At 38.2% G+C, this 18619-nt stretch overlaps 1 protein-coding gene across 1 annotated transcript in view; it reads left to right on the top strand.

The window, feature by feature from the left end:
- The window catches only part of LOC148064096 (rho GTPase-activating protein 29-like), a 53779-nt gene that overhangs the window by 13888 nt on the left and 21272 nt on the right, over nucleotides 1–18619 (top strand). The window contains exons 3-9 of the mRNA XM_087810695.1: nucleotides 5906–6049; nucleotides 14100–14196; nucleotides 14285–14357; nucleotides 14446–14509; nucleotides 17908–18057; nucleotides 18178–18242; nucleotides 18304–18414. Coding sequence (XP_087666821.1) covers nucleotides 5906–6049; nucleotides 14100–14196; nucleotides 14285–14357; nucleotides 14446–14509; nucleotides 17908–18057; nucleotides 18178–18242; nucleotides 18304–18414 — 704 coding nt within the window. The remainder of the gene's footprint in view (nucleotides 1–5905; nucleotides 6050–14099; nucleotides 14197–14284; nucleotides 14358–14445; nucleotides 14510–17907; nucleotides 18058–18177; nucleotides 18243–18303; nucleotides 18415–18619) is intronic.

Consider the following 18619-nt stretch of genomic DNA (forward strand, 5'->3'; position numbering starts at 1 on the left):
CCAGTGGGTGACCCTCGCACACTATTTACATCCACACAATGGCGGTGATCAGTGGGAGCCGTCGCTTCGCATTGATGTGTCTTTTGATGAATGTGCTGCTTCTGAATGTGGTGTCTGGATGTGTGGTTGATCTAAAGGGTTCAGACACGTCATTTTTGTCTGTAATGCTAATTATTAGCTCACGCTGTTTCACCATATGACCGCGCTAGCATGACTTGAAGCGCTAACAATTTCCCGAAGGAGACGTCCTGAGGGATCGATAAAGTTCTACCTACCTACCTAACTTAACTGCACTCCTTACACCTACTGATCCAACTAGTTGTATCCTCTTTTGCTCCATTGCTCTTCAACTATGCTAATTCCGAGTGGTTAGTCTTCTTTCGCTAGCAAGGAACGCTCTCCTTTGATTCAGTCGCTAATGGCCACTGATGGAAAACAAGCCGGTTGACCACAGCTAAGAAGGGGGTTGAAAGGAAGAGGTGGGGGGACATAATGAGGGTCTTTTGTCCATGTCTGATGGGACTTCAAAGTGTTGGTGGTGTTTGGTGGGGGGGGGGGGGTAAGTTGCTTTACGCCCCCAAGGCCTGAGACCGGGCAAGTGTCTCGCTAGATTGTTTTGAGTGTCTTCAGTCCGGGGTCAAGTTCCCCCTTTTTTTTTCCACACTCAACTGCTTCCACCACCTTATTGACTCTTGACTTCACCTGACGTCAGAGGTTCGATTATCCTTCAAAGGGAAGCTATCGACTGATATAGAAATGCATACCTATTAGCTTAGCTCCTTTACATCACAATTCACTGTTTTTTGCTGATATTCGGGAGGAAATTGAGGTCACGACTCTTATTACGTAACGGTGGATATGCCTTTGTCTGGGAGATCCGACTTTGCTTTTGTGGTTAACATTTTGTTGTTTTTGTTGCCAATTTTTAGGTGGTTTTGCTTGTATAGTGTTTTTTTAATATCATCAACGCTCAAGCTAGCAACACAACTAGCGTACCTTCCAACAGTCCTTTAATGTTTACCAACAAAACACTTCAATACTTGCTGTTGAATTAAATATTAACAAATTCCTATTTTATTTTGCACTTTCTTATTAGTTATTATTTAAAATCTTCATATATTTGATAAGTTACAAGTTTTTTGATTATTGCCCTTTTTTTCACCAATTGTCCTTTTCGTAAAAAAAATATATATTTTTAAAACGATATATACGTATTTCATGTTTTACACAGACATTTGTTAATTTATTAAAACATCATTATTTGATTATTTTTAGATCAAAATAAAGAAAATTAGTTTATTTATAATGAAAATATAGTGGAATTCACACTTTTTGACAGATTTTTAATGTCTTTCTGTCATTGTTTTTTTATGACCTTTCCAGTCACTTGATTGATGTTCTTTGTTCTTGCTTTATTGTGTGAATGTGAATATAGATACATGTGATGATGGATGGATGGATGGATGGGTGGATGGATGGATGGATGGATGGATGGATGGATGGATGGATGGATGGATGGATGGATGGATGGATGGATGGATTGATAAAACTGTATTATTTGAAGGATCTGTCTCGCCTGCAGTTCATACAAAACTCTGCAGCCAGAATTCTGAGCCGCTCTAGTAGAAGAACTCACATTTCTCCGATCCTTAAAACTCTTCACTGGCTGCCAGTTTCTTTCAGGATCAACTTTAAAATTCTGGTTCTTACTTTCAGATCTATTCATGGTCAGACCTTCCATCAGTGATCTGATCCAGCCTTACACCCCAGCTCGGGCTCTGAGGTCTGTGGATCAGAATCTACTGATGGTTCCTGAACTTCCGGACCAGAGGAGAGAAATCCTTCCAGACTGTTGCTCCTAAGCTTTGGAACGATCTCTGTGTTTGATGATCTACTGACTCCTTCAAGAAACATCTTAAGACGTTTTTATTTGTTCAGGCTTTTCCTTGATTTTCTGGAACTCCTGTTGTGTTATCAGTTTTATCTTGACCTTTAAAGTATATACTTTATTGAATATTGTTTTGATTGTTTAAGCGCTTTGTGACCCTGGTCTGGAAAAGCGCTATACAAATAAAAATGACTTACTTACTTACTTACTATAGTCCTGACCATCTATTCTCTGCACAACAGCTCCTTTAGCTTGATTTGTCTCCAAATAGGTGTTTATCTCCGTCACCAGCGTCTCAATGCATTTGATGTGTGATGGTGGGCGGAGCTTCTCTGCGCCAAGAAGCCTTTAAACATCACAAGCTTTCATTTTCACTCGCCCTGTGATCCATTTTAAGCTTCTAATAAACCCGACCGCGGATCTCGCCGGCGTCTGATACGGAACAGATGCCTCTTTTATATACGACACGTGAGCCCTGGATCTTAAAAACAAAAAAAAAACTCAGTTTTTCTGAGGAGTTAACAACCTCCTGCTGTGAGGAGAAACTTTATGTTCCTCATTTAAACCTCATTGAAGAAACACTTTGATATGAAGTACGAGCTCTGCTGGATTCAAACGTTGTTTCCTTTTTTTTTTTCTTGGACAGGAACTAGTTTGACTGCAATTAAATATCATTACACAGCAGCTGACTGTTAATAATGGTTATTAAAAGGCTCGATTGGTAATAAAGTTTCATTCAAGTGTGTCTGGAACAGTTTTCCCTTCGTTCTTTATTTGATTTCTGACGTTAATTTAAATAAGAAAATGTTTATTCTGACTTTTTTTATATATATATTTTTAAAGTGAGGTTTGGTTGGATTTAAAAACATTTTTCAATCAAACATTTTGTATTCTTTCAAAAAACATTCATGTTGTGTTCACATAAAAGTGTTTATTCTTGCATTTTATCATCATTTATTTTGATTTTTTATATATTTTTAAATTCAATCTAAATCCACTTACTTTCAAAGTGTAGTTTAGTTGTAATAAAACATTTGCAAATCTAACATTTGTTTTAATTTACTCTTTATTTTCAATAAGATAATCACAGGAAATGCCCATAGTACAAGCATACAACAAAAACTTGAATAAAATAATACAAATAAAAAGCCAAAAAAAGGGTTTTTTACTGTACAAAACATCCATGTTTTGTTTAAATAAAAGTGTTTATTCTGTCATTTTATCATAATTTATTTTGAATTTTTATATATTTTTAAATTGAATCTAAATCCACTTATTTTCAACATGTAGTTTAGTTCAAACATTTGCAAATCTAATATTTAATATCACAAGGATTAACCTGTTATAATGTATAAATGTTTATTCTGGCATTTTATCATCATTAATTTATATATATATATATATTTTTAAATGTATTCACTTATTCTCTAGTTAATCTGGAATAAAAACATACATTTCTCAATCAAACATTTAATATCACAAGCATTAATCTATTAAAACATACATGTGGCGTTGATGTAAAAAAAAGTTTGTCAATATTATCTAAAATAAAAACTTTATTTTAAACTTTTATATTTTGATTAAAAAAACATATTTTGCTGATATACCTACAATACTCTCTTATATTATCCTAGTTTTCTGTACAAAGTTCAGATTAACTTAGTTAGACGATAGTTATACATATTTATTTTAAAAAATCAAATATAATGTAATGTTCATGTATAAGTAGAATTTTGTGTTTTTTTTTAAGTTTTTAAATTTTAAATAAAAACAACATATATATATATACATATATAAATACTAAGCACTATATACTACTTCGTCTACTAAAAAAAAGGAGTTACATTACTTTTGAACATTGGTAATAAATAAAGAATACTTGATAACAAATACGTTTGAAGTACCTGCAGAACGAGTCATTATCTCTAATTACAATAACACAGTAATACCACGTCTCGTGTTCGGCTGCAAACATGCTCGTCAGATCGGCTTCGACAAAACACAGCGTCGAGAAGCATTTCCAACATTCCTTTTCCTCCCTAAATATCACAGTTGGAAAAAAACCTCAGTCCTTGATCCTCTTCTGCCCCGAAGACAAAACTACCATCGGGTCTGCAGAGCGTCAAACAAACGTGTTTGTGTGAACGTCTCCACGGCGCTGCTCACCACCACAAGAGTACACACACACACACACACACACACACACACACACACACACACACATAGTCGTCACCTTCTGCGGCTTCTGAGAAAATCATCAGCGTGACTCGGGCGGAGGAACCTGTTCACTCGGATTCTCTCCGAACACATTTGGCCTCCAGGAGGACAAAAGGGAGGCAGTTTCGTCACACACACTAATTGTGAAAAAGATAAAAGCACAAAATTCTTTCTAAGTTAGTCTAACTAGGAATTGGGTCACTTTGTTTCCCAGCTGTTATGTAAGAAAAGACAACATCTAACTTTTAAAAAAGTTTTTTTTGGTCTTTCTCCATTACCAATCAATACACTGATATACAAAGATATTTATTTTTACTTATTATCTACTTGGTTGGCTTTTTTTTGGTGATATTTATGTTATGGTTCATATTTTTAATATACATATTACTTTACTTTACAATGACACTGCAAACATTCACAGCACTTTTAGAATATTTGTGTTGCAATTGATGGCAGCATTAGTGACGTCCTCCGCTGTTAAAGGATCAATGAAATCCTTTAAGATCCTGGTGGTTACTGAGGACGAGAGGATACATTTTTTTTGTGACTCAAAAGCATATAAGAGCTATTTCTTCGAGCAACTCCTTGTGGTGAGAATGCCTGTTGTCTTGTTAATAAATGGTTATTTTTTTAAATAACTGATTTCAGCAACTAAAAAAAATACTTTTTCTTATGTAGAGAAGATGCAAATTGTGCCAGATAAAGATAGGAGTGTAAAATACTGTTCATATACTTAAATATCAGATTTTAAATGTTGCTTTTTTTAACTTCTAATTAGTTTTTTGTTTTATTTCAATTATTTCAATTTATAATAAACTTTCGTCCTCTAGATGGCATTGGTCATTACGTCCTTCACAGATAAAAGAAACAATAAAATCCATGTGATGACTGAGGACGAGAGGATACAGTGACTCCGGAAGCTTTTAAAGCTGATGTTTGGACATATTTAGTTTTTAAAAACAAATGAAAGCAGTTACGACTGAGGACAAGAGGATACAGTGGGCTCCAGCAGCCTTTAAAGCTGATGTTTGTACATATTTTGTTTTTAAAACAAATGAAGGCAGTTACGACTGAGGACGAGAGGATACAGTGACTCCAGCAGCTTTTAAAGCTGATGTTTGGACATATTTTGGTTTGAAAACAAATGAAAGCAGTTACGACTGAGGACGAGAGGATACAGTGACTCAAGCAGCTTTTAAAGCTGATGTTTGGACACATTTTGGTTTGAAAACAAATGAAAGCAGTTACGACTGAGGACAAGAGGATACAGTGACTCCGGCAGCTTTTAAAGCTGATGTTTGGACATATTTTGGTTTGAAAACAAATGAAAGCAGTTACGACTGAGGACGAGAGGATACAGTGACTCCAGCAGCTTTTAAAGCTGATGTTTGGACATATTTTGTTTTTAAAAACAAATCAAAGCAGTTACGACTTCGTCAAGAGTCATGTGGTAAATACTGCCACACCAGAGTCAAGTACTCGACAATACTACACGTATATCTATGTTACTGACCCTGTATTGTGATACGTATAGTATCGCCATATTCTTGAAAATCCAAACCCCTGGTGACCACGAGCCCAAAGAATATTAAAAGATCAAAACAAGAGCAGCCAATGGTTTAGATGTGGAGCGGTTGGTCCGTCTGAGTCAACGAGGAGCTTGATTTTACCACCACAGTAGCTGATTACGCTCAACTGTCATTATTGTATTTTGTTGACTTTTAAATCTGCATATTTTCCTTTAAACATCTGCATCAAACCAATCAAAAAGTGAATCAAAGTCCTCTTGTTTCTCTCCAGAGAACCAGGACGGTCTCCAGCAGGTGGTCCAGGAACGTTTGGCCGAACTGCTCCGGGTCCTGAAGGCTGTCATCAGCAAACACCCCACCTTAAACTCGGTGGATATTCTTGGAACAGCTGGTACTGTCATCGCCAAGACTAAAGGTCAGTAGTCCTAGACGAGCGTGTTCTGATGACTGCAGGTAAGCAGACACGACCTCAGCCGAGGGGTTAGTCTTCATGAGGACTCGTGTGACCTCTTGAGATACCATCGTCTTAGCATATTTTCTCGAACCCAGAGGCTCCGTACTTGTAAAAGGTTGACTTCCTTATTATTTTCTCACCGTCCTTCGACCTAATCAGACTCTACGTCGTGCGTCACTAAAGCTCGCGTTCTATTTTTAAAACGCATTTTTCGGCGGATTCCATCACAACGTTGACAAGTACTGAAGTATTTGTGCCTGTGGATTAAAGTTGGCATAATGTGGGGCATGGAAAAGGTGTAACCACCGATCGTATTTCACATTTTTCCATTTCAAGAAAACAATAAATGTAGCCATTAGCTCGGTAATAGGTCCGAGCTTAATGGAAGCTTTGATCTTTTCGCAAACTGGAGAAAACCAGACTTCTATGCGCGAGAAAGATGCAGGTCCACATTTGAAATGATGTCTTCTTTTTATACACAACTCAAGTCATCGCACAATGATATTGTAGTAGTTCAGCTAATATTTTTGATCAAGAGTCAAGGCTCATACATCGTTGGTTCAACATGTCTCAGACCGTAAAGGTTTCAATCCCAGCCCTGGATAAAAATGGTGTCGTTGTGTCCTTGAGCGAGGCTGATGGTGAGCCTGCGTCGCGGCCTACTGCCATCAGTGTGTGATTGTGTGTGAACGGGTAAAGATTGTTGCTTTGGAGAAAAATTAAAACGACTCAAGGCATCAAATACTGAAATAAATCACGACTAGAAAACGTGAATTTCCAGAAGAACTTGCAGTGTGATGAGTGCTTGAAAGTATTTGACAAGTATTCAAAGTAAAAATGTGTGGAAAAAGTTGAAATGATCACAAAAAGTAAGAATAGGAAGGAAAATAAAAAAGGGAAACGTTGAAATAGAATTAGTTGTTATAGAAGCAGATGAAGTAGTAGAAGTAGAAGCAGTAGTATAATTAGTAGTAAAAGTATAAGTAGAATAAGTAGTAGAAGTATATTGAGTAGAAGCAGTAGTACAATAAGTAGTAAAAGTATAAGTGGATTTAGTAGTAGAAGTATAAGTAGTAAAATTAATAGTATAATTAGTAGTTAATGTATAAGTAGAATTTATAGTAAAAGTATAAGTAGAATTTGTAATAAAAGTATAAGTATAGGTAGTAGAAGCAGTAGTAGAATAAGTAGTAAAAGTATAAGTAGAATTAGTGGAAAAAGTACAAGTAGTAGAAGCAATAGTAGTATAAGTATAAGTAGTAAAATCAGTAGTAGAAGTAGAAGCAGTAGTAGTAGAAGTAGTAGAAGCAGTAGTAAAATTAGTAGTAAAAGTATAAGGAGAATTAGTAGTTGAAGTAGTGTGTGTGAAAGTTAAAGATTGTTGCTTTGGAGAAAAATGAGAATGAACTCAAGCATCAAATACTGAAAAAAATCACTTCACATGACTCTGTTCATGTGTGACGAACAAAGAGTAAAACAATAAAACACAACCATCTATAAAGTTTTTAACATCCATCTCACAGCACAATTGCTTTTGTAGTGATGGCTTTTCATCTTTGATCCCAACCCTTATTTCGACATGAGTGAAAGTTGAATGAATGACTTTAATAATCCGGTTTGTACTTCAGAACAGTTTCTACTTCAGAACAGTTTCTACTATTATCTCTTCAGTTCCAGTTGGCTCGGAATAACTCGCTGTCAAAGCTAACAGGTGCAAATGTGGGTGTGGCTGCAGCAAACAATTGTTTTTGTAATGTACTGTTTCATCAACGTCGATCCTAAAAATAACTTGAGTAGTTTCCCTCGACCTGAGGCAGGTGAACACAGCCTGGGAGTTAAAACACTTGTCCTGTTGTATATAAATCTGTTGCCTACTCACGCCGACGCTACAAGCACATAACCTGTGATTAAATACACAACGGGTCAATTAAACAACAACAAAAGGTTTTTTGTAACCCGCATTAGCTAGCACACTTCTTTCTTTCACCTCTTTCTTCTTCAGCAAATGTTTAGTTATGTGTTAAGAGCCTTTCTAGACCAGGGTCACAAGGCGCTTGAACTATAAAAAACTATACACAGTTAAAAATACTTAAATTTAAAATCTCTAAAAGGCCAAAACAACACAAAGACGGTCCAAGAAAATCAGGAAAAAGCACAAATAAAAGATGCTTCTTGAAGGAGTCAGTAGATCATCAAACACAGATGTTTCTTGAAGGAGTCAGTAGATCATCAAACACACATGTTCCTTGAAGGAGTCAGTAGATCATCAAACACAGATGTTTCTTGAAGGAGTCAGTAGATCATCAAACACACATGTTTCTTGAAGGAGTCAGTAGATCATCAAACACAGATGTTTCTTGAAGGAGTCAGTAGATCATCAAACACAGATGTTTCTTGAAGGAGTCAGTAGATCATCAAACACAGAGATGTTTCTTGAAGGAGTCAGTAGATCATCAAACACAGATGTTTCTTGAAGGAGTCAGTAGATCATCAAACACAGAGATGGTTCCAAAGCTTAGGAGCAACAGTCTGGAAGGATTTCTCTCCTCTGGTCCGGAACCGTGTTCAGGAACCATCAGTAGATTCTGATCCACAGACCTCAGAGCCTGAGCTGGGGTGTAAGTCTGGATCAGATCACTGATGGAAGGTCTGACCATGAATAGATTTGAAAGTAAGAACCAGAATTTTAAAATAGATCCTGAAAAGAAACTGACAACCAGTGAAGAGATTCAAGGATCGGGGAAATGTAAGTTCTTCTACTAGAGCGGGTGAGAATTCTGGCTGCAGAGTTTTGTATTAAAAACAATTATACTTTAACTTTTTCTCAAGTCATACTTTCAGCCTCAGTCATCGGTTCCTCCCTCATTTCTGAACAAATTGAACCCGATCGCACAACAGGGTGTAGCTCGGAACAGAGCGAGCTGGAGTTTAGAATGCAAACAGGAAGTATGGGGGATCCATCAGCCCAGGAATCGCCCACATTGTTTTGATGAAATCGAAAACACAGGCTGGGAAACAAAAAAAAAAAGCAGTGTTTGTAGCGAGAGTGCTAATGGCCAATAAAAGCACTTATTGTTGGCAAAGCTTTGACATTTTACATGTGGACGTTTGCCGTCCACGCTAGGGGGGGGGGGGCTCGGATCAGACCTTCACGGCGCTCCCTACTGGCCGGTTAGGAAAACAATACAGTGGTCCAGGAGACGTCAGAGATGAGAAGGTTGGGAAGATAAGAGGCCATGAATGACTCGTCTCTTCGCCGACGTTTCTCTTTGATGCCCGGTCATGACACTCGGGGAGGACTGGAGGGTTGCCAGCGTTTATTAGAGCAAGAATCCTCCTCCCCGGCCTCGCTCTCCAAACACATGGTTGCCAAACCAGTTCCAGCGCTGTTTGCATGTAGATATTACTACTCAGCTGTTGACACGCTGGCCTGTGTCAGCAGAAAGTACTCCGAGGCGGAAGGAAAACATTTGGAGATGACGACCAACGTTTGTCTTGCGTTGACCTCGTTTTCAAACGAGTGTGTATCGACAAGAACTAGTACAGCATGTCACGATACTGGGACAGCGATACGATACATCGTGATGTATGGGGTACTGTAGGAACAAGGATTTATTTGTAGTATTGTCCTAGTACTTAGAAGTTTCAAAATTTCAGTTCTTTTGTGGCACTGACTGAAAGAGCTTCGGTAGAACCAGGTATAGAAACATTTTTTGTGTTTTGGTGCCAAGTTTCTCTACCCATGTCTGATCAAAACAAGATAACGTTTGGATACATTTTTCTTTTTAAGTGTACTTTTCCAATGGAAATACTTTGTTTTTACTACTATTTATTTCTTCTGTAAAAAAAAACAGCTTGAAGTGGAAAATGATCCTAGCTTAAAAATATAACTCAGGAATATGTGTAGTACAATTTCATTCCTGGTAATAGTTTACTTTATACAGTTGGTATTAAAAAATACTGTTCAGGAGCTTTTATGAAAGTGAAGGTACTTGAGTACTTCACTCTGGTGTTGCAGAATTGACAGACCACATGACTCTTGACGAAGTCGTAACTGTTTTAATTTGTTTTCAAACCAAAATATGTCCAAAATATCAGCTTTAAAAGCTGCTTGACTCTCTGTATCCTCTCGTCCTCAGTCGTAACTGCTTTCATTGGTTTTCAGAGCAAAATATCGCCAAACATCAGCTTTAAAAGCTGCTGGAATCGACTGTATCCTCTTGTCCTCAGTCATCGCCGGGATCTTGCAAATTTCATTCTTCCTTTATCTGTGATCCAGATCTGCTATCTAGTGGACGGAGGTTTATTTGAAAGTTGCATTTTATTGAAATGTAAACCATAAAAAACTATGATAATAATAAAAATATGATTTGAAAGACAAAAATAATAACATTTTCAGGACAAAAAAAATCAATACTGTGCTGTAAATATCGATATAATATTGTGGGTAAACATATGGATATATATTGTGTGTCAATATTTTCTGGATCCATAATTGGTGGACATGCTTCCAGGTACAGGATTGTTTGACCTTCTCGTGTTGACAGATGTGTTGGATTCTGGAATTCCATGAGTTTGTTTCGCGACGTGTCAAAGTTACTCACTCGGATGTTTGCCAGTCAGCAAACCTGGCGAGTCACCCGAGTGTTGATGACTAAAGAAATGACTCAGAGGGTCAAAAGTTCTAACATCATTCATGAATAGGAAATATTAAAATTCCATCTTCTGATATATAGTCTTGTTTCCATAGCTGTGATTCCAGACATTTTTTAGATTATTTTCATTTTTTTCATTTTATAATTTCCATTATCTTGGCAAGATAAAGATCTTTCATAACTTAGTTAAAACTGGTATCATGCGGTCACAAAATAATACTTTTGTGGGGCTAATTCTACTGAATATGTACCGATGGATCCTAAGAGGAGACTCATCAGAAATGTTTTTATAATCATATTAACTTGATGGTAAAAAAAAACCTATGGAGTAAGAAGTCATGGGTTTAGGTCCTGGTAGGATAAACGTAATGTGAGTAAGTAAGTCATTTTTATTTATATAGCTCTTTTCCAGACCAGGGTCACAAAGCGCTTAAACAATCAAAACTACATTCAATAAAGTATATACTTTAAAGGTCAAGATAAAACTGATAACACAACAGGAGTTCCAGAAAATCAAGGAAAAGCCTGAACAAATAAAAACGTCTTAAGATGTTTCTTGAAGGAGTCAGTAGATCATCAAACACAGATGTTTCTTGAAGGAGTCAGTAGATCATCAAACACAGATGTTTCTTGAAGGAGTCAGTAGATCATCAAACACAGATGTTTCTTGAAGGAATCAGTAGATCATCAAACACAGATGTTTCTTGAAGGAGTCAGTAGATCATCAAACACAGATGTTTCTTGAAGGAGTCAGTAGATCATCAAACACAGATGTTTCTTGAAGGAGTCAGTAGATCATCAAACACAGATGTTTCTTGAAGGAGTCAGTAGATCATCAAACACAGATGTTTCTTGAAGGAGTCAGTAGATCATCAAACACAGATGTTTCTTGAAGGAGTCAGTAGATCATCAAACACAGATGTTTCTTGAAGGAGTCAGTAGATCATCAAACACAGAGATGTTTCTTGAAGGAGTCAGTAGATCATCAAACACAGATGTTTCTTGAAGGAGTCAGTAGATCATCAAACGCAGATGTTTCTTGAAGGAGTCAGTAGATCATCAAACACAGATGTTTCTTGAAGGAGTCAGTAGATCATCAAACACAGATGTTTCTTGAAGGAGTCAGTAGATCATCAAACACAGATGTTTCTTGAAGGAGTCAGTAGATCATCAAACACAGAGATGTTTCCTGAAGGAGTCAGTAGATCATCAAACACAGATGTTTCTTGAAGGAGTCAGTAGATCATCAAACACAGATGTTTCTTGAAGGAGTCAGTAGATCATCAAACACAGAGATGTTTCTTGAAGGAGTCAGTAGATCATCAAACACAGATGTTTCTTGAAGGAGTCAGTAGATCATCAAACACAGATGTTTCTTGAAGGAGTCAGTAGATCATCAAACACAGAGATGGTTCCAAAGCTTAGGAGCAACAGTCTGGAAGGATTTCTCTCCTCTGGTCCAGAAGTTCAGGAACCATCAGTAGATTCTGATCCACAGACCTCAGAGCCCGAGCTGGGGTGTAAGTCTGGATCAGATCACTGATGGAAGGTCTGACCATGAATAGATCTGAAAGTAAGAACCAGAATTTTAAAGTTGATCCTGAAAGAAACTGGCAGCCAGTGAAGAGTTTTAAGGATCGGAGAAATGTGAGTTCTTCTACTAGAGCGGGTCAGAATTCTTCTTCTTCTTCTTATTATTATTATTATTAAAAAGTAATGGGGCCTCAGGCAATGTACTTGGTGGTTCTTGGGCTAGCTGTGTACTTTGACAAAGTACATCTGCAATTTTTAACATAACAAGTCACCTTACCAGAGATGCTCCACATGTTCTACTGTCTAATGTGAGGGTGATATCTTTGGCTTAGAAAAGTCCGTCCAAACGTTTTGCGCCACGTTTTCCTTCGCTGTGAACCGGTCGTTAGTAATTGTATCGTAACAGTTACTTCTGCGATATCGAAACCTCTTAAAAAGGCCCTTTCTCGAAAAGAGTAAAAAGTTTTCTTCATGGCAACATTTTGATCTTTTGTATTTGTTTAACAGCCAATAGCCGTAAAAGCGGTGACCAATGTGTTGACATTTTTGGATTCGACTCCGATGCCAAGATTCTTTTAGAAACTGGTGTAACAGTCGTGACAAAACAATGGACCCTCGCACTTGAATCACTAGGTTTGCATGTTTGACTCATGACGAGGGGGGTTGAGCTCTGGAATGATTGTTGCGGGACCCACAGGATGTCCTGAGGATGGGGTCAGTTGCGGAGTTGTACGCCAGGCATTCAGGGAGCAGGGAGGTGAACTGTAAGGAGGTCCACTCCACCGCCGCCGCCGCCGCCGTCCTCGAGAGTCTTTCCTTCCATCGCGGGTTCGACTCCTCGCCTTCCATCCCGAAGGTGTCAGGACCTGGATTTATAGCGGTCGCTAACGCTAGGGTGTGATTTCTCGGTGGACGCCGCTAAAGTTTTTGCGAGTCGAGGTAGGTCTCCACGGTGTTTCGGCGAAGCAGGTCTCAAGCTGTGCGAGTGCTTCCTGTTGCGGCGCAGACAGGAAGTACTCAGCTAAGTCGAGTTTCACTGCCTACGATTGGATTGCAAATATCTTCGGGGCTGACAAAAAAAACGTTTCCTGAAGGAAACTCTCTCTGCACACGATCCTGAGCTGTCGAAAGTTCTCTTCCACCGGTCAAGTACTGGGAAGCAAGTCTCAACTTTTAGGATCAAGATCGAAAAAGGCTCGCAATGTAGCCGAACATTTTTTATAAACGGTACACGACCACATAACTATTCTTCCTGCATCGTTCCTGACGTCCATATGTCGCCTCCTTTTAAACTGAATCTTAATTCGATTTCTGTCAATATTGACATTTACTCCTGTTTTTGTAGATATTTTTAATGACATCATAAGTCACTCGTCTGGAGTGTAAATCTAATGAACACGGCAGTATATCTACATTAGCAGTGACAAAAAAAAAAAGTTTGGAAACTGAATTACTCGTAAAATAATTTGATTCTGCCATTAAAATTTGACTCAAAATCTTCCTTTCATTCTAATCTTTCATTCCTAGGGCTATTAAATTGTACAATTCTGAGTTCGGGGGCAGGAGTGGAGTAAAAGTATCATGACGTTCTATTCTATGTTAATGTTTGTATCCTTTCTCTTTGTTATTTTTCTTTGTGTCGATGTTCTTTATCTTGAGACTTAGATTATATCATCTTGTTCTTTTTATTTCTCTTTGTTATTGTTCGTAATTCTTTTTTTTTAATGAATAATTGCTTTATTTGCTGTGGCTAATAGGAAAAGAAAAAAAAAACCTCAATCAATAAAGTTCTACCTTCCTTCCTTCATCTGTCTCCTCCACAGGACTTAACTACCAAGAACTGACTTTGGAAAACAGCAAAGCCATCTTCGCAGAGATACACTCGTCCATCGAAACCTTGGCGTTCACGTTCGGCAATGTGTGAGTAGATCTGGCGTGAAAACCACAGTTTATTTTTTATCTATTACTTTTACCTCCAGGATCACAGTCTGTACTTTTCAATCCACAGAGTTTCTGACTTCCTTATGGGAGATGCTGACAGCGGCTCAGGGTTGGGGATCCCCCAGACCAGGAGGAGCAGGGTGAGATTCAATCCCCCCCCCTGACCCCCCAACGAAAAACTTTCCAAGATCCCGTGTCTCAAGTCAAACCTTCTAATCTCATCCACAGTCGTTCGACAATCTCTCGGTGGAACCTGAGGAGGTGTATGTGGCGGAGAAGAACCAAATCACGGGTGAGATGTTTATTTTGAAATGACAATGGCCTCGAGGATTCTTTTTTTTTTTTTTTTTGGCCCGAGATTGTAAGTGGAGAATGCCGGGGCGAGGGATCCAGGCCCGGCCCCTGAATGCCTGAGGTAGACCCACCCTAAACCTCCACTTCCACCCCTGTTATTTCTGCTGCTTATTTTTCACCGAACTGCTCCCTTTCCTCCTCTCCGGCCACGTATCTCACATTCCTTCCTCGTCGAGGAGCATTTCCTCGTGCGATGGGAAACACATGTGATTCCACTCCAGAGCCAGAGCATGTGTGGATCTCAATCGATGACCTAAAGCTGAAGAGATAGAATCAAATAATCCCCGTTATACCCTTATCTCAAAGTAGCCATGATACCCCAGTTTAGGATTTTCAATAAGGCCACTTTATATACCGGCACTGTTTTCTTTTTGGTATGATTGATTGTTATGTTTTCAGAAAACAAAAGTATCACTTTAAGGGTATTTTTCTAAGGGACTTATTGTACTTAACTTTTTGCAGAATACTTTTCTTGTAGGGTTGAGTATTGGCAAGAATGTGACGATATGATCTGTGTCCAATACAGGGAAGATGATATAATAGATTGGGGGGTCGATACAGTATCGTGAACAAAGGTATTGTGATATTTAGGTCAAATCAGGGCTGTGTATCGGCAAGAATCTCGCCAATACAATATGTATCCCAATACATTGGTGACAATACAATATATTGCGATATGTTGCGATACTGTAGGAACAAACAATGTATTGTTCCTTTTAAAGAAACAACATTTTTCCTGGCCAAAACAACAAATAAATGAACAAATACTTTCTCTAATCAAGTGTGAAAGTGTTTGTAGGAAAGTGATTCTCAAAATGTTAACAAAAAATCTAAACTTATATATTTACAATGCACAATGAAGTTCATTATCAATGTGGAGCAACATGTAATATCCAGTATCTGTCAGTGTTTAATTTTTTTAACTTTAAACTTTGTTTTAAAGCCAAAATGAGTCCAAACATCAGCTTTAAAAGCTGCTGGACTCACTCATTGGTCCCATTTCGCTGGTTTTGTTGTTACTTTGACATGGAGGAAATGACGAACGTTGCCAACTAGTGGCCGGAGGTTTATTTGCAGCACACAAATGCATAAACGCTGTGAATTTATTTATTTTTTATTTTTTTTAGAATCCCTTATTGCGTTAATTGTAAAATAAAACATAAAATAAAAAGAAATAAATATATTTTTTATATTGATTCTGTCAAGAATTACTTAACAAGGTGACCCAGCTGCGGAAGAGAATATAATTACGTGACAAAACACAATTAAACACAGTGTAATTCAGCAAATGTCCAGCAGATGGTACTGCGCTGACGAAAAAAGTGGTCAGGAAAAACTATCAAAAAGAGGCAGAAGTCCAAGAAGTCAGGCAGGATGCGAGATTTATCGGGGTATCAAGGGCTACGAGTCGGAGAGAAATCCCGGCTTTATACCCGGAGGTTAGATCGCTCATCGTCGGCAGCTGTGGTTCTCGCAGAGCATCGCTCTCGCCGACTGTCGAGGGAGAGAGAGAGCAGGCCAGGAGAAAAGATACAAAATACAAAAAACCTGGAAGAGGGACGTGACAGATACAGTGCTGTTGAATACATCAATTGATTTACCATTGATTTATCTTTGATTTTTTTTATAAAAAAATTGCTGTATGTATTGGCTTTTGGAAAAAAAAACAATCAATAAAGTTTTACCTTACCTTAATACAGTATCAGGAATCAAAATATTGCAATATATTTTTATATCAATATTTTCTGAAACCCTTATTTTATTTTGTGTACATTATTACTGCATTTAGAAAATTATTGAAACATGCTTTATGTAATTCAATATTGTTTTTTTTTACCTTTATTTTGACACATTTGTACATTTTAAAAGCTCCAATAATGGTCTGGACCCTAAAGGCGCCCGAGACCGATGGCAGGGATTCCAACCCTAGACTAGTCTTTAACCAAAAAGAAAGTATAGGATTGTTTACGTGATATTGTCTTTTTATTCTTCTTTTTAGTCTCAATTTATCTGAATTATCTCCGTTTTTACGTTCATGCCATGAGTTCGAAACCCTCTGCTCCAGACACACCTCGACCAGTTTAATGTCTGCATTATATCGACTGAGCTTCAGATTAAAACGATAAAATACATCATATATAGAATTTGCATTTCACTCATTTTCGCTACGTTTTTTCGAGAAAGTTGGACTGAAACGAGCGACACAAACTAATGTTACTTCAGAGAAAATATGCTGTTTTGTCAAAACCCAACACCTTTCCAGACAGTAATAATCAATTTAATAGAATATATCAAATGTATTTGATCCCTGTTCTTTCCTGCTACACTCTGAGTATCTCATGAAGGACTTCACCGGCCACAAAAACCTGGATCCCTTGATAGACACATGGAATTCTGTCAAATACATTTTCCTCATTAAAAAACTGGGAGTGTTGTCAAGGGCCGTCCTGCCAAAGCAAAAAACTACCAAAAAGAAGCGCGATAAACTGAACTGTGTGTAAAATGCTGACAAAATATGATTTAAAATCTAGTAATTACCATTTAAAGTAATATTTTCTCATTTTAATACAGTCAAAAGTTATATTAAGAGCTTATACAATAATAAATCCAGAGTTTGTTTTCATGTCTGAACAAGAAGGATCTGCAGTTGATACAAAACTCTGCAGCGAGAATTCTGAGCCGCTCTAGTAGAAGAACTCACATTTCTCCGATCCTTCAAACTCTTCACTGGCTTCCAGTTTCTTTCAGGATCAACTTTAAAATTCTGGTTCTTACTTTCAGATCTATTCATGGTCAGACCTTCCATTAGTGATCTGATCCAGACTTACACCCCAGCTCGGGCTCTGAGGTCTGTGGATCAGAATCTACTGATGGTTCCTGAACACGGTTCAGGACCAGAGGAGAGAAATCCTTCCAGACTGTTGCTCCTAAGCTTTGGAACGATCTCTGTGTTTGATGATCTACTGACTCCTTCAAGAAACATCTCAAGACACTTTTATTTGTTCAGGCTTTTCCTTGATTTTCTTGGACTCCTGTGTTTGTCTCAGTGTTTTCTAGACCTTTTAAGTATATATATTAAATTAGGTATTGTTTTGATTGTTTAAGCGCTTTGTGACCCTGGTCTGGAAAAGCACTATATAAATACAAATTACTTACTTACTTTAGTAAACAAAAAGCGTTGCTCCTTCACATGTGGACTAGAAAAACCCCAGAGTTAAGAAAAACAAGTTCCTACTCCATCATTTCCTGGTTGAATTCCCGGAGTCGTTCCCAGTCGTTGCAGCGAAAAACATCAGCGTTTCCTTCATCGTGTTCTTGTCCCGGTTCCCCCTCCAGGCCCGGATCTGCCGCTGTCCCGGGAGGAGGAGGTGGACTCGGCCCTGCTGAGGAACGACGGCGGCGTGGAGTCGGCCCTCCACTACGCCAAGGCCTGGTCCAAGTACATCAAGGAGCTTCTGGCCTGGATGGAGAAGCGAGTGAGCATGGGTGAGGAGCACACCTGACGTCGTCCTCGTCACCTGGAGAAATGATTAGAAAGAGATGAACATCTTGTTTCCTGGTAAACCCTGACTTTATTACCTTTTATTTCCTTTTTTCTTTTCTCAGACATGGAATACGCCAAGAGCTACGCTAAGATGGCCGAGTCTGCCAAGAACCTGGCGAGTCAGCAGGTAGATCAAGTCTTGGCTCGATGTGTAAAAAGTGTGTCATAATAACCCGGTTGTTACTCAGGGCTACATGCCCTTCAGCGACATCTACGCGTCGTCCTTCAAGAACGACGTGGAGCTCAACCAGCTGCTCCTTCAGACCGCCGCCGCTCTGCAGAGCAACAAGTTCATCCAGGTGAGACCCCAGACCCCCCCTGACCCCTGACCCCAACCCAAAGAGGGAAGGAATGGATTGTTGGGTTTCTTTGAAACATTGAATTATTTTTCATTTAATTATTAAATTCAATAACTTTTATTTTGAAAGGTTGATTTTCTTTTAAATTATTTTTCATTTAATTACTAAATTCAGTCACTTTTATTTTGAAAGGTTGATTTCTTTT

The sequence above is a fragment of the Callionymus lyra genome, chromosome 16, assembly GCF_982586985.1.
Source record: "Callionymus lyra chromosome 16, fCalLyr1.hap1.1, whole genome shotgun sequence".
NCBI classification, from domain to species: domain Eukaryota; kingdom Metazoa; phylum Chordata; class Actinopteri; order Syngnathiformes; family Callionymidae; genus Callionymus; species Callionymus lyra.